The sequence below is a fragment of the Erythrolamprus reginae genome, chromosome 2 (genome assembly GCF_031021105.1).
Source record: "Erythrolamprus reginae isolate rEryReg1 chromosome 2, rEryReg1.hap1, whole genome shotgun sequence".
NCBI lineage: Eukaryota > Metazoa > Chordata > Lepidosauria > Squamata > Dipsadidae > Erythrolamprus > Erythrolamprus reginae.
Genome location: NC_091951.1, coordinates 147,695,567 through 147,710,601, shown reverse-complemented (window position 1 = coordinate 147,710,601; position 15,035 = coordinate 147,695,567). Strand labels below are relative to the sequence as shown.

Genomic DNA, 15,035 nt, shown 5'->3' with positions numbered 1-15,035 from the left:
CTAAAAATATTGAGTGTAGTCCTTTGATGGGTCATGTGCATTTAGGAATTGATAAAGGAAGTGATCAATCCGTTAAAAGGATCTGTTTGGTAGTGAATCTAGCTTTCCACATTTTTACTTAGAGAATATTTGACTCTATTCAAAAATAATGGAAGCAGTAACAGAATTAACTGTTTTCCTTTGCTGCAGATTTTGGAAATAGGATGCTTTCAAACACTATGCCTGTGTACTACACATTGTACATATTTTTGTGCATCAGAAAAGGACATTGAAGATGAAGCTACTTCAGCTTACATCAGTATGCAACTAGTTCTCTTATTAAGAAACCTTTCTCTTGAGTGTTGCAACAAATTATGCTTTCATAGATATTATGACAGAAAGACTTTTCTAGTGTCTTCAATCCCAATTTGCCTAGTGTCAAATTACCAAATATTTCAGTGTATAAGACGAACTCCAGTATATAAGACGCACTTTCTATTCCCCAAGTGGATAGAAATGTCTGTGTGTCTTATAGAGCGAATGTTGCCGAAGCCTTGCCCACCTGACCCCCATCCTTCAGCCTCTGCCTCCCAGCAATTTGCCTCCTTGTGGCAAACAGCAAATAGCCTGATCAGATTCAGCACAGCCTGAGTTAGCATGAGCAGCTGATTGGCGGTTGAATCTGCCTCCTGAAATATTACCTATCAGCTGTTCCAGACTGCAGGGATCACTGCCTATCGCAATCTCTGAGGGCCCCATTTTTGGCCTCTGTTCATCCTGTTTTTAGTCTGTTCCAGGCAGCGGGGATTGCCTACATTGTGTCTGTAAAGTGTCAGTCAAATATTCCCTATACAAGACTCTGATTTTGCTTCAAATTAAAATACAGCAACTTTTTTCTCTTGTAAAATTAATAAGAAAAGTAAGGTAAGATATTAAAAGGGGAAAGGAAAGGGAAAAAGGAGTATTAAATTAATGGTCAAGGAAGATGTTCTTGATTCCTTTAAAAAAAAAAAAGTAATAAAATACAATAGGTTTCAGAAAAGACTAGAGTAAAATAGAATGAAAGATACGAATCCAAAATAGAAATGAGAAAGTTTAATAGATACCTCCCATATCTTCTTCCTAATAAAAATATCTAGCTACCCTGTTTCCCCGATAGTAAGACACCCCCGATTGTAAGACATATCGGGGGTTTCAGGGGGGGTCGGCTAATATAAGCCATACCCCGAAAGTAAGACATATGTCTTACTTTCGGGGAAACACGGGGATATTGCCGCCTCCCTCTCATCTAGCTGCGCGCCGCCTCCTGCCCACGTCCGCACCGTCCCCCTCTCCATACGTCGCTGCGTCTGCCACCTCCCTCTGATCTTAATGAGCGCCGCCTCCTGCCCACTTCCGCGCCGCCCCCCTCTCCATACGTCACCGCGCCGTCCCCTGCACTTGTCACTGCCGCCTCCTGCTTAAAATACGGTAATGCACACAGTATTAATCATACATCAGTAAAACATACACACTGGCATACTGGGGTATCATCTGCTGTTTTGTGGTGAATACAATACTGTTCAGGTTGTAAATAAATGTTAATTTTATGGTTAAAACAAAAAAAAATGACGATTTTTCCCCCAATATAAGACATACCCCGAAAGTAAGACATAGTGGGGCTTTTGGGGATAAAAAGAAAGTAAGATGCTGTCTTACTTTCGGGGAAACACGGTAGCTATTATAGGGTTTTGTTTTGTTTTTTGCTCCATGAGAAAAATACATAAGAGCAGGGCTGTCAACTCCTGGCCCATGGGCTGGATAAGTCACATGCTGTCCATGCCTCTGGTTTAGTGAAGGGGGAAAAAGTCCCGATTCGTCATGTGATGCCGCCGTGACCACATGAGTTTGACACCTCTGCATAAGAGCTACTCATCATAGTACAAGTAGCAGTAGCAATTGGAGATAAAAGTGAAAACAGTGAAAAGAAAAAAGTGAGAAAATATTAATAGAGATAATCTAACACCTCACAATTAACATTCTAATATTCCATCCAGAAAACCATTGCAGAATTTAAAAGGTGCAGCGGAAACTATTACTTTGGATGTCTTTCTGATCTATTTGCAAATTTCAACCACAGTGACTTTAATTCAACAGACCCAAAACAATCTAATGCAACTTGGTAATGGTTCCATCATAGATCTCTGAATTCAGGGAGAGAAAGAATAAAACTAATGTATAGGTATGCTTTTATGCTGACTTTCACATTGAGCAGATCGGTCAAGTGTGTAACTTTTTCCGATCAAAGGACAATTTGGCTTTTGAAGATATGCAAAGGTCCTCTAAGGAAAAAATTGTTGAGAATAACATTTAATATATTTTCCTTGAAAATATTTATTTCCGTTTTTAGCACATTAAAAATTATCCTCCTAGGGCATTTCTAAAAGGTCTTGAGAAAGGTTTAAAAGGCTTGTGAAAAGCTATATACGTTTTTCACTCTATTCCCGAGGTTCACCTAAAATGTTGGGAAAGTGCTGAAAAATCATGAATTTTTCAAATTTCCTCAATCAGCCAAAAGGTAGGTAGAAAAACTACCTTTAAACAATTAGACACTAACTAACTAAAACGATTAGCCACTGTACAGGAAGTGTCAAAAGCAAGGAAAAGAAAAGTATCACAGGACATAAAGAAACGAAAAGCACTAGATATTTACAAGTACATGCACATTAATTCTTCATCAAGAATCTCAAATCTACAGTCCCTGAATCATGTCCACAAAATTCATATGTAATTCACAAAACTAACATGTTAATTTTAAGCTTCTCTTCCTTAAAGTGTTGAGCAAGCCAAAGACTTAAAAATTTAACTTCAACAGAATATTCTTTTGCATTCTGTCTCACAAATACAATATGTTTTTTAACTATAAAGTAAGGCTAGAGCTTCTGGTGCCTACAAGCCACCTGTGCATATAGATTTTAAGATTAATCCCGTTCCTCAATTACTCTGAAATATAGCAACATATTTCACACAAAAAAGGGAGAATGAAAAATCCATGTTACAATACAAGAGGACTTTTAGAAGTACAGTGATCCCCCGCTCGTTGCGAGGGTTCCGTTCCAGGAGCCCCCGCAACGAGCGGGTTTTCGCGAAGTAGCGATGCGGAAGTAAAAACACCGTCTGCGCATGTGCAGATGGTGTTTTTACTCCCACAGCGCTAGCGAGGAGCCGAAGATTGGGGGCGGCGCGGCTGTTTGCCGCCGGCATGGAGGGCTTCCTAGCAGCCCCCCAAACCCGGGTTGGGGGTCCGGGGGGCGCTGTCTCTCGGCACTTTCGAGCCGAGTCCGGGAGCGAACTCGCTCACGGACTCGGCTCGAAAGCGCCGAGAGAGAGCGTGGACAGGCCCGTTCCTTGGCGCTGTCTCTCGCCGCCTTCGAGCCGAGTCCGGGAGCGAACTCGCTCCCGGACTCGGCTCGAAAGCGCCGAGAGAGAGCGTGGACAGGCCCGTTCCTTGGCGCTGTCTCTCGCCGCCTTCGAGCCGAGTCCGGGAGCGAACTCGCTCACGGACTCGGCTCGAAAGCGCCGAGAGAGAGCGTGGACATCGCCCGTATCTAGAAGAAGTTGCCACCCGAGCGCTCTTGCCCGGCGGGAGGCGAAGCATATGGGTGGGGGGGCTGTCAGGACACCCTCCCACCCCAGCACTTTGCATCCCGCCGGCAAAGAGCAATAAGGCAGCAGCTTCTGCCGGACACGGGCAATGGGCGGGACAGAGAAGCGGGAAGAATCAGGAGGTTCCTTTGGCGGCTGAAGCCTCCGCTACCCGTGCTCTGAGGAACAGGACAAGCTGATTGAAGAAGCGAACAAGGGGGGTAAGATTTCCCCCGAGTCCTAACGCTCGTCTTTTCTCCCTCTCCCACTCACTCATACGGAGGGGAGGCGAGCGAAGGGCAATAAACAAGAGGAAGCGCCGCGCATCACTCGCCACTCGCTGTCTGCTTCACTATGGACAAAAGCCCCATCCTGCCTTCCTTTTTGGGGGGGTTTGTTTTGGCACTAGGCGACTGGAGGGCGGGGAAATGCGAGTCATTAATAAGACGTTTCTCTACCGGACACCCAGCCCGCCTTGGAAAAGGGAATTGGAAGGTTTTCTCAAAAGCAAAAAGCGATTGAAAGACCGTTTTGTTTTCTGCTCCGCGCCCGCGCCTGTGCGCGCGCGGCGCTGTAGGTATTCCGATGGGTAATTCGCTGCTCTCCGCTCCAGCAGGGAGCCCAGGAAGAGAGAAAGGCAAAAACTGGCGAACCGTTTCTCGTGTGATAACGGCGCTGCTGGCTACGTGTGATCGGGAGGCAGGGCAGGAGAGAATTCAGAGAGAGGGTGGGAGGGAGGGAGACAGAACAATTTTCACTTTTTCCTCAACTGGATTAGGATTGCAGCAGTTAAACTGCGCAACGGAGAGCAACGAACCCTCCTGCTAGGAGCATGAAAGCCTCCGAAATGCCAGGTTTCCAGGGGGCCCATTATTAGATCAAATATTCCAAAAGCGCTAACAGACATTTCCAGGCGAAAATAGTAATTTGCGTCATTATTCACTTAACTTCGGATCGAGCTGGCTGCTTAAATACCTACGCTCGGCAGGCACGCTCGGAGATCGAGACGCGGCGCGCTCCCGGGTTTGAAAGAGTGGGGACAGCAAAGGTGCGCCGGGGAAGGCAAGTTTATAAAGCGGCCGGGTGGCCCCGAACGGCTCAGCAAGCTGGACAGACCTGTTTTATTGGTGACAGCCGCACGCGACTGAAAGGAGGAATTGGAAGTTTATTACTGGTGGCACAACACATCCGCCGCCATCCACTTGTCCGGCGCTCGCTGCATCTCGCTTGCTGGGAATATCTAGAAGAAGTTGCCACCCGAGCGCTCTTGCCCGGCGGGAGGCGAAGCATATGGGTGGGGGGGCTGTCAGGACACCCTCCCACCCCAGCACTTTGCATCCCGCCGGCAAAGAGCAATAAGGCAGCAGCTTCTGCCGGACACGGGCAATGGGCGGGACAGAGAAGCGGGAAGAATCAGGAGGTTCCTTTGGCGGCTGGAGGCTGCCTGGCATCCGCTGCAGCCAAAACAACAAAGCCAGGCAGCCCCCAGCTGCCAAAGGAGCCTCCTGATTCTCCCCGCTTCTCTGTCCCGCCCATTGCCCATGTCCGGCAGAAGCTGCCTCCCGTGCCGATGTTCCCCGCCAAGCCCAGTTCGGCTTCCCTGGCTGCTTGGCCGGAGGGGGGGGGGGCTCGGCCAAAAGGGGCTGGAGACGCAGCGATTTGCCTCCCGCCCCTCGCCCCTGTGCCACCGGCACGTCATCTTCCCTCCCAGACAAAAAGGCCGGCCTTTGGGAATGAAGGGGTGTGTTCAGCTCTGCGTCTCCAGCTCCTTTCGGCCGAGCCCCCCCCCCCCCCCGGCCAAGCAGCCAGGGAATCCGAGCCAGGCTTGGCAGGGAACATCGGCACGGGAGGCAGGAGACGATCGGGCGACCGGAGCAGCAGCCAGGGAAGCCGAGCCGCGGGCGGGACCAGGTGGGGGCTGGAATTTCTCCGCCAGGGCGAAGGGCGGGCGAGCGGGTGCTGGGGAGGGCTTCTCGCCCTCCCGACAGCAAGAGGGGGGAGCGAACGGCGTGGGCAGGCGAAGGGCGGGCGAGCGGCAGCGAGGAGTTTGCGTGGGCGGTGGGGAAACTCCTCGCTGACGCCAGCAAGAGGGGGAAGACCCAGGGAAGCCGCTGCCATCTACGCATGCGTGCCCGGCACGCATGCGTAGATGGTATTTTTGACTTCCGGGTTGAAAAATAGCGAAGTACCCTGTTCGCAATGGTTGGGGACGCAATAAACGGGGGATCACTGTATTACAAATTTAAATTAGGCAGCAAAGTTCTCTCCAAATAAAGCAGCTAGCCTTAGTTTGGTTTTCTCCTTAACCCCTGTGCTCCCTGACATTATCAGTGATATTAGCCTCCACCCCGGCAGTTCAAAACAGGACAGGGAACAATATTTATTTTCTCTCCCAGAATAGAGGAAAATGATCTATTCCTTTGCATGAAGATGCAGAGGATAGACCATTACTTCCATTTTCCGAACAACAACAGCAACAAAAATGAAATGCTTCTTTTTTCTGGTCAGCACACATTGTAGATATCTTACATTGTTCTATAGGATTTGGACATATACAGTAATATGGTTTAATACCATCATATTTGAAAAAGATCAAATAAGAAAGTGAAAATATTGTTAAAAAGAACTGTTACATTTTATACTGCTTTTATAATTCTGGGATCAGAATGACATTTTCTTTCAATAAGAATGAATATCTTGATGACTGACATAACAAGGTAATTGCAGAATGTTAGCTTAGATCTGAAAATATGATTCTAAGCTATACCATGCAGAAATCATAGTGAGAGATAAATCTTCATGAAGTCCCAAGGAAAACAGAGTAACTTCTATAGAAAAGAAGTTTCAGTGAGTTTCATTAATTTTTCTTACAGGCTGAAACCTCCAGAGAGGAATAAAAAACTTTACTCTTATATTTAAAAGAGACAAAGTATCAGGTATTCCAAGTCAGGTATTTCAATTTATAGTTGTATGAGATTGAATATTAAACTAGATACGGCAAGAAACAATATCCCTCCCCCCCAATTTCTTCTTTTCAAATAAAAATCTAAAAGTAATTTAGCATTATGTGGCTGTGAAGTTAAGCAGACAAGATGGGGCTCAAGACCTATAAATGAGTATATCTTTCCTTAAGACAGAGATAGCCAAGAAGAATTGCCAAAAACCAAAACAAAATAAAACAAAACAAATACCCCAAAACCAGTTACAGGAGAAGGGCTTCTAATCAATTTCACCGATTTAGTCACCAAAGCTGTTTTGAGGTTTAACCAATTAAATATGCACACTGCTGTATAACTAGTAATTCTGAGCCTGAACATAGTCTGTCATGTACTCTAAAAACCACGTGTTAGAAGAGAAACAAAAAAAAATTCAATAAAGACAAATGATTGTGACAATACCTCCACTTTTGAGTAAGTAGCGATTGACGTCCTGTATAGTGGTGTTAATTGTAGGACCTGTAGGAACACTTCCAGGGGTAACATCAGGATCATTTTCAGGGTCAATATTTTGTAATCCTTTCCATGGTACTCCAGGATGAAATTCTGCTTGGCAAAACAAGATACAAATCAATATTTTACTTCTCGAGTCATAGAAAATAGAGACTTATGGAGAGCTTCAACTACCGTGTTTCCCCGAAAGTAAGACAGTGTCTTACTTTCTTTTTATTCCCAAAAGCCCCTATATGTCTTACTTTCGGGGTATGTCTTATATTGGAAAAAAATTGTCAAATTTTTTGTTTTAACCATAAAATTAACATTTATTAACAACCTGAACAGACGGAGGCGGCAGACGCGGTGACGTATGGAGGGGGGGCGGCGCGGAAGTGGGCAGGAGGCGGCGCTCATTAAGATCAGAGGGAGGTGGCAGACGCGGCGACGTATGGAGAGGGGGACGGCGCAGGCGTGGGCAGGAGGCGGCGCGCAGCTAGATGAGAGGGAGGCGGCAATACCCCCGTGTTTCCCCGAAAGTAAGACATATGTCTTACTTTCGGGGTATGGCTTATATTAGCCGACCCCCCTGAAACCCCCGATACGTCTTACAATCGGGGGTGTCTTACTATCGGGGAAACAGGGTATGGTGGTTTTGGTGAGTGGATTTTACTGTAAATTTCAGACCTAAAGCATCACCGTTTATTGTTAGACCACTGGGATGCCTGACATTCTATATGCTTTGTCCAACAACAGTATGAGATAAAGTGTTTAGATAAAACCATAAAATAACATTTATTCATTTCATTCAGTGGAAAAATAACGAGGAAGTCAAACATAAAAAGCAACCCAGTGCATTTTGAATGCTAGGTAAGGAAATGTATATTTTTGGTCTGAAAAAAACAAAGCACATACTGTATTGGGTTCTCAACAAAAGTGCATTTCAGGACAAAGGACAACTTTGTTATCTCCAAAAAACATTTCTACAATATTTATTGAAAATTACCTGGTGGCCAATTGATGCTAGAGCCATTGGAGATTTTATCATTATCAGATTTGGCACGTGACCAGCTATGAGGAACAGCTACAGGAGGACTGGCTGGTGATTCACTATTTTGAATAAGATCATACCGGCCATAAGAATCATCAATGGAGGACTTTCCTGGAGGACCAATACTCAGACCTCCAGGGATAGCACCTGGAAATGGAAGAAGTACAGGCAAGAGATCATACATTTATTAACAATATTAAATGTTGGCGGTGTTTCTCATTGCATCTCACCATAAAAACAAATAAAACTACATTTCAGTCACAAAAGGCAATATGATTCAGTGCATTTAATGGAAGGATAGAAGTTTAAATTAGGAAAGGTCAGAAGATTACTACAAAAGATTCATCCAGTTAAAAACAGAAACCTTTCTACACTTTTGTAGGATCTAAAAAGGACAATGGGATTTTGCTAACAACTCAATCTGTAAATAACACTGGTATTTCTTTTAAAGAATACAGTAACACAGCTTCAGAAATGTCATTTTGCAACAAAACAAGCAACCAAATATACATTTCAGTGCTTATGTTGTGTTATAATGATTGTGAATATCATACATTATTTTAAGTATAGTTATAGATACAGCTGTCGTAAGCTGCATACAATTTACACTAATAATGGAATCATGGTTGATAATAATCTTCAGTTCCCTAGGATAATTTTGGAATTGTTCATTTACATGAAAAAATAAACCTGTGAATATTTCAAAATATTTCTGAGGAAATTAAAATTTCTAATAGTGCTAAGATAGGCACGAGTGCAAACTCCTACTGAGTTCAATAGGATTATTCTCAAGAAAAAAATAATATCCTAAAATCCTTCCTTCCTTCCTTCCTTTCTCCTTTCCTTACTTCTTTTCTTTCTTCCCTTCATCTATCTATCTATCTATCTATCTATCTATCTATCTATCTATCTATCTATCTATCTATCTATCTATCTATCTATCTATCTATCCATCCATCCATCCATCCATCCATCCATCCATCCATCCATCCATCCATCCATCCATCATTTTAATATTCTGGTTCACTCCAATTTACTTTTGATTCTGCCAAATAAATTATGTCAAAGAATAATTACAAAAAGAGTTCTATGACAAATGTATAAGTATATACATTACCATGCTTGCTGGGGTTCTGGTCAAGTGGAGAAGCAGCACTGGAAAGGTTATCCATTGAATTGGGGTGTGTCCACTGAGGAAGGCGAGACTGGGACTGAGAAGTATCCTTCACTGACAAACCACCAGGAATGTCCATACTGTTTACATTCATGTTTGGGTTCAATCCAGCTGAAAGGAAGTGGATAAACTGTCAGACTTTCTTAATTCCTGGCATTTAAGGGCAATTTATATTTGAGGTCATAAGTTAACATTATATGTCTATTTATAAGGCAAATGAGAAGAGGAGGGGAGAAAAAAAACCCCACCAGCTCACTTCATTACTTCTAAAAATGCAACATATAGATGTAAAAGGATCCTTTTTCTATCATTCTATCATCCTAAATTTTAATCTTCCTGGTGTTACAGGAACATGAGAGTAATATTTTTGAAAAGATAGACCTATAAGAGGTAGAGGATATAGATGTTCCCAAAAATATGTGACAAAATGAAAAACTCTGAAGATTAATGGTCACTTTTTAGGATTATTCCAATATGTAGGATCTAATCACTTGCACAGTAATATTAGCAAATTCTGTATCAGCCGGGCACTACAGAGAAATATTAAATATAGTATTTCAAATGCCACTAAGAGGTCCATTATATTCATCTCTTCCAAGGCACTTTAAGTCTGAAGCTGGAAAAAAATGTTCAAATACAGGACAACTAGCAGAAGTCTTTAAGAAATAGATATATGTACTGAAAATTTGCATGGTGAGTTTCACCTGTAAATGTCATCTTATTTTCTTTCTTCTCTCTCTAAAAATTGTGATTATATATAAGAAATACATGGATTGGAAATCAGAAGAGAGTTTATCCTTCTATATTTGCTAAATTGGGGAGTGAAAAAAATATTCTCCCAAAGAAGGCAATGACACTTTTATAATGCTGCCAAGAAAATGGCATGGATCTAATCCTTAGGAATTAAGCTCAAGTATGGTATGTTTTTATTTCTTTTTAATGACATGATCTAGGAAGATCATGGAACATCCACCATGAGTTTCTGCACTGCTGTGTCCTGGATTAAGTAACTACATCATCATAAAAATGCAAAAGGAATATAGAGAAGAGATTAAAGGAAGACAGAATCAAAGTATGAGGAATGTTAGTTATCCATGAGCAGGTGATTGGGCAATTCCTGGATATTCTGGACTGTAATTCTCATAATCTACATGATCAAAGACTAGTCGGGATCAAAATCCAGAAAAAAATCAGAGGGCACCAGGTTATCCATTCATATTTCCCAAATAGAAAGTTTTGTGCTTGCTGACACCTAGTGTTGTGAATAGGAATTGTCTACATTTTGCTCTTCTATTGACAGAAAAAAAGCATAGAAGCTGCATCTGATAGTGAGAAATGAGGCAAAAAGATCTGGGCAACAGGGGTGGGCTCCTCTTACCTTGATACCGGTGCGCCATGTGTGCACGCTTGCTACTCATGTGTGCATGTCCTCTCACATGATTTTGCTTCCTGCGCATGCGCAGAAGCAAAATCTCGCATAGGGCTGCTCTCTCTCATGCACGTGATTTTGGCGATTTTTTGCTTCTTGCATGCACAGAAAGCAAAAAAAGAAAGAAAGGGAAAAAGGTTCAGGAAAAAAGATGGGGTGCACAATAGGCCAGCAGACAGTACCGGAGCCGTCGCACGCAAATTATGCAATTGGCGGCCCGCTACTGGAATGGCAGAGTGGACCATACCGGTAGGCTGCTGGGCAATAATGAGGGGGGAGAGGGGGGAAAAGAGAGAGGAATGGAGGGAGAGAGAACATTATTAGTAAATTATGAGCAGTAAAGTCCTTTAGAAAACCCACGCTTACCAAGAGGGTAAGGAGCAAAGGTGTTCGGTGAAGACTGTTGCTCTTTGGTCTGCAGATCAGATAGGCCAGGAGCTTGGGGATGGGGTGAAAAGTTATCCATGGCTGATTTGCCTGCAGAGGGGTGCAAAGATAGGTGTGGAGGGGGTGGCTGCTGCTTCATAAGCAGGGCCTGGGCCAGCTGGCGCTGGTGTTGCTGAATTTGCTGCTGCATGTTATTGATTGTACGTGCAACCTACAAAATAACAGTAACGACAATTTCAAAAAACAGAAAACAGCCCAAAGATTATGATTTTGTGCTATGAACCAAAGAGCTGCACTAGCAATAAACTCTTTGGTGAAACTTAAATTGTTAAGGTTACAGAAAATGAAATCTGTTATTGCAGGTAGTCTTCAAATTACGACCACTTGTTCAGCAACCGTTTAGCTACAGTGGTGCTGACTGGAGTTATGATTGATCTATGAAGTTATGGCCCTTGCAATATCCCCATAGTCACCTGATCAAAATTCACGTGCTTGGTGCCTCTCACATAGGGGTGCTTCAACTCCCTCCATCTGATATCGAAACCCCCCCCCACACAATCTATACTCTTTGTATTCTGTGGTCCTTGACACCCCATCACTGTCTCCTGTGCTGACTAAGCATGCCTAGTGGGGCCCTCCAGTTTCCTTTCCCAGGTCATACATGGCTATTTTCTCACAACATCTGGAGTAGATAGCCTCATGTGGCCATCAGTTTCACGCAAAGGGCTGGGCTGGGCATTCCCCATCAGCAGGGGGAGGAAGAAGAAGATGGTAAAGATCATTTGACGTGGTAGAGCGCAGAGTGGAAGGGGCCTTGGAGTTCAAGGTAGTGAGGATGACTGTTGCTGGGTTTGCTGTAACTTCCCAGGGTGGCAGGAAGGTCCCTTGTGCAACTCTGCTTGGCTGGGGCTGGTTTGGGCTTTGTATTGCAAAGGGCTTCAAGATGCAGCTTAGGGGTTCTTGTAGAAGAAATCCCTTCATGCCATGCTGCTGGGTTGGGACTGGGCTGCATACTGTGAAGGGCTTTGAGATGTGCTGCGCCTTATGGGATCTTGCAGCCTCACAGCTGTGGCATGACATGAAGCCTCTTCATGCTACATTGCTGGGCTGGGCTTCATGCTGCATTGCTGGGCTGGGCTTCATGCTGCATTGAAATGCAGTGGCTTTTTGCAGTCCCCAGAGCCTCAGTGTACCAAGAAGCCATAAGCCACAACATATTCTTTCCTTGGCCTCTCTGCGGGCATACACATGAATGCATACATCCTGCACCCCTTGTCCCCAGGTTCACTGAGTTCCTGCTATACTGCAGCAACCCTAAATTTGTGCATGGTCTTTGGTGTCCCTCCACAGCATCCTGCGTTCCTTACCCAACATTCTTTCTGCTTCCCACTTAATGATCTAGACGCCTAGAGTTAGGACATCAATGAAGACTGCTGGGATTGACAGAGGTAACTAATGTGGTCATGTGATTAGTGTTTTACAACCGCATCATTTAACAATGGAAATTCTAGTCCCAACTGTGGTTGTAAGTCCAGGACTACCTGTACAATTAATGACTTATTCTTGGATAGAAGTATGCAGCACAGAGTGTTTACTTTATACAGAGTCAATGTTAATACCATACAAGATTCTTTACTGATGACACATCTGGAATTGAATGAAACCTACTTGCTGCTCCTGTTGTCTGATGGGTCCGGAAACATTACGCTGAGCCTGTAACATCTGCTGCTGGATTTGTAAACGTTGGTATGCCTGACAGATACAAAGAAAGAAATCATAAGATCCCAGAATAAGGAGACCCAAGTGTTTTAATCAGCATTTGAATAGGTTTAGTAATTTTCCATTCTGCCGTTGGACTGGATGATGCTTCCAAAATCTTGAAATTCCTAACAGCACTGAATATGAGTAAAATTCAGAGCAAACATTGGCTGCAATCAATATTTGGCCAGTTAAAACTGAGGATAAAGTATTAAATATACAACGAGAAAAAGTATAAGTATCCTCACCTGAACTTGATACTTCAAAAAGTAGAAATGAGAAGTGATACACATACTGTAATTTTATTGGGTATAATGATGCCCTTTTGTCTATAGCGGCCTAGTTTTGTCAAACAGACCTAAAAATGATATTATTTTAAAACATTCATTAACCATCTTTAGATTTCAGAATAAGTTTACCACTGTCTTTAATCTGACATAAAATAGCTTTTTAATTCTTTAAGTCTTTTGACAAATGCTTCTGGCTTTGGCCATCATCTGCTTTTTTCTTTGCCTTTTTGTCTACTTCCTACTTTGGTTTGGAATTTAGAATATAGATGAATTGAGTTTGGATTTGCATGGTTCCCAAGATAATTCCTCATGTTTTGGCTAATTCTAGAGATTCATCACATTTAAGGAAAATCTTTCCTTGATCCGCTTTCATGATTTATTCATAATGCCTTAAAAAAGTTTTATTATTTAAGAAGACACCTAAGTTCAAAGCCTGTTTCTATAAGTAATCTTGTTTGGAGCCACAACAATCCTTAGGACAATTTTGGATGCCTTGTGGGAATTATATCCTCTATCTGAATTTCTGACTGTGATGGGGAAGTTGATCACAGAGGACAAGAGAAACTGTTAAGATCTCAAGACAATTATAGGTAAAGAACCATTTTAAATTCTACTTTTAAACCAGATGTTTGTGGAACTTGCTTATTCTCTGCCCACTCTCCATCACTGCCAAAGCCTTTTTCTCTCCCTTTTCATAAGTGCTTTTTAAAAAGGCAACTGGACTTTCTTTGTTTTTTCTTGAAGATGTTTAGTTTCTCATCCAAGAAGTTTCTTCTGTTGTGACTGAATGGGTGGAGAATGGAGGGATTTATATTCATTGCTGCCATCTGGTCATTAGCACTCTTTTTGAGAGTTGCTGAGGCCACTTGAGTTTTGGAATATAAATCCTTCCATTCTTCACCGCTTAGTTAGAACTGAAGAAGCTTCTTGGATGAGAAGTAAAACATCTTCAGGAAAAAAAAAAGAAAATCCAGTTGTCCTTTGAAAAAGCACATTTGGGACCTGGATGACTGAGAATCTCCATATATACTACACTCTCTCTCCATCTTTTAGATCAAGATAGTTAGAAGTAAATAATGCATAAATCAATTCAATAGCATGGCTTAGATTCAGCTCTTGCAAAATAATACATTAAATTCCATACTAATATTTTAACATTTGGAGCAGCAGTGGGGTTGCTCCTGGTTCAGACTGGTTTTAAGAACTGGTAGCGCTGGCGGCCGGAGGCTCTGCCCACCCACCCAGGACACTTCTGCGCATGCGCAAAAGCATTGCACATGCGAGCGGCACACAAATCAGTAGTAAAGGGTTTTAGAACCCACTAATGATTTGGAGTAATGTGATGAAACATAATGTACTTTCTGTGCTCTGTATCCCATAAAAAAAAACAACCCCAGGTTAATCAGAGCCAGCTTGATCTAGTGGTTATGGCACCAGGCCAGAAACCAAGAGACTGTGTCTTGCCTTAAGCACAAAGATTGGGTAGATAACCTTCGGCCACGTTCTCTCTCTCTCTCTCTCAATCTCTCAGTCCTTCTCACCTCATAGGGTTGTTGTGGGGAAAATTAGAGGAGAGGGATATTAAGTATGTTAATTACTTTGAGTTTTTAATAAAAATAATAAAGATAAAACACCTAAGCAAAATAAGGCACAATTATATTTACTTTAAGAAGAAATCATACATAACTCTTAGTAAATATTAGCATGCAATAGATAAAATTATAGGAATTGAATTTTGGTAAAGAGAAACGCAATAGAAATATGGTGAACGCTCTGAGAAACACCGATTACCATTAGGGGATGGTTTTGGTGATGCTTCTGCTTATATGACTCAGAAGTTAAAGAGCAGAAAAATCTGTAAATAATCAGTAAAATATGAGTCTAAAATGTTCAAAACAAGATAGGATAGTATCTT

At 42.7% G+C, this 15,035-nt stretch overlaps 1 protein-coding gene across 13 annotated transcripts in view; it reads right to left on the bottom strand.

The window, feature by feature from the left end:
* TNRC6C (trinucleotide repeat containing adaptor 6C) overlaps positions 1 to 15,035 on the bottom strand; it is a 177,013-nt gene that overhangs the window by 15,598 nt on the left and 146,380 nt on the right. For 7 of the 13 annotated variants that reach the window (XM_070739828.1, XM_070739833.1, XM_070739837.1 and 4 more), the window contains 5 exons: positions 12,741 to 12,824; positions 11,052 to 11,283; positions 9,200 to 9,367; positions 8,038 to 8,229; positions 7,002 to 7,145 (listed from right to left, as the gene is read on the bottom strand). In XM_070739828.1, the coding sequence (XP_070595929.1) occupies positions 7,002 to 7,145; positions 8,038 to 8,229; positions 9,200 to 9,367; positions 11,052 to 11,283; positions 12,741 to 12,824 (820 nt within the window). Of the gene's footprint in view, positions 1 to 7,001; positions 7,149 to 8,037; positions 8,230 to 9,199; positions 9,368 to 11,051; positions 11,284 to 12,740; positions 12,825 to 15,035 lie in introns of all 13 variants that reach the window. The other 6 variants (XM_070739827.1, XM_070739832.1, XM_070739835.1 and 3 more) reach the window with 1 other exon arrangement.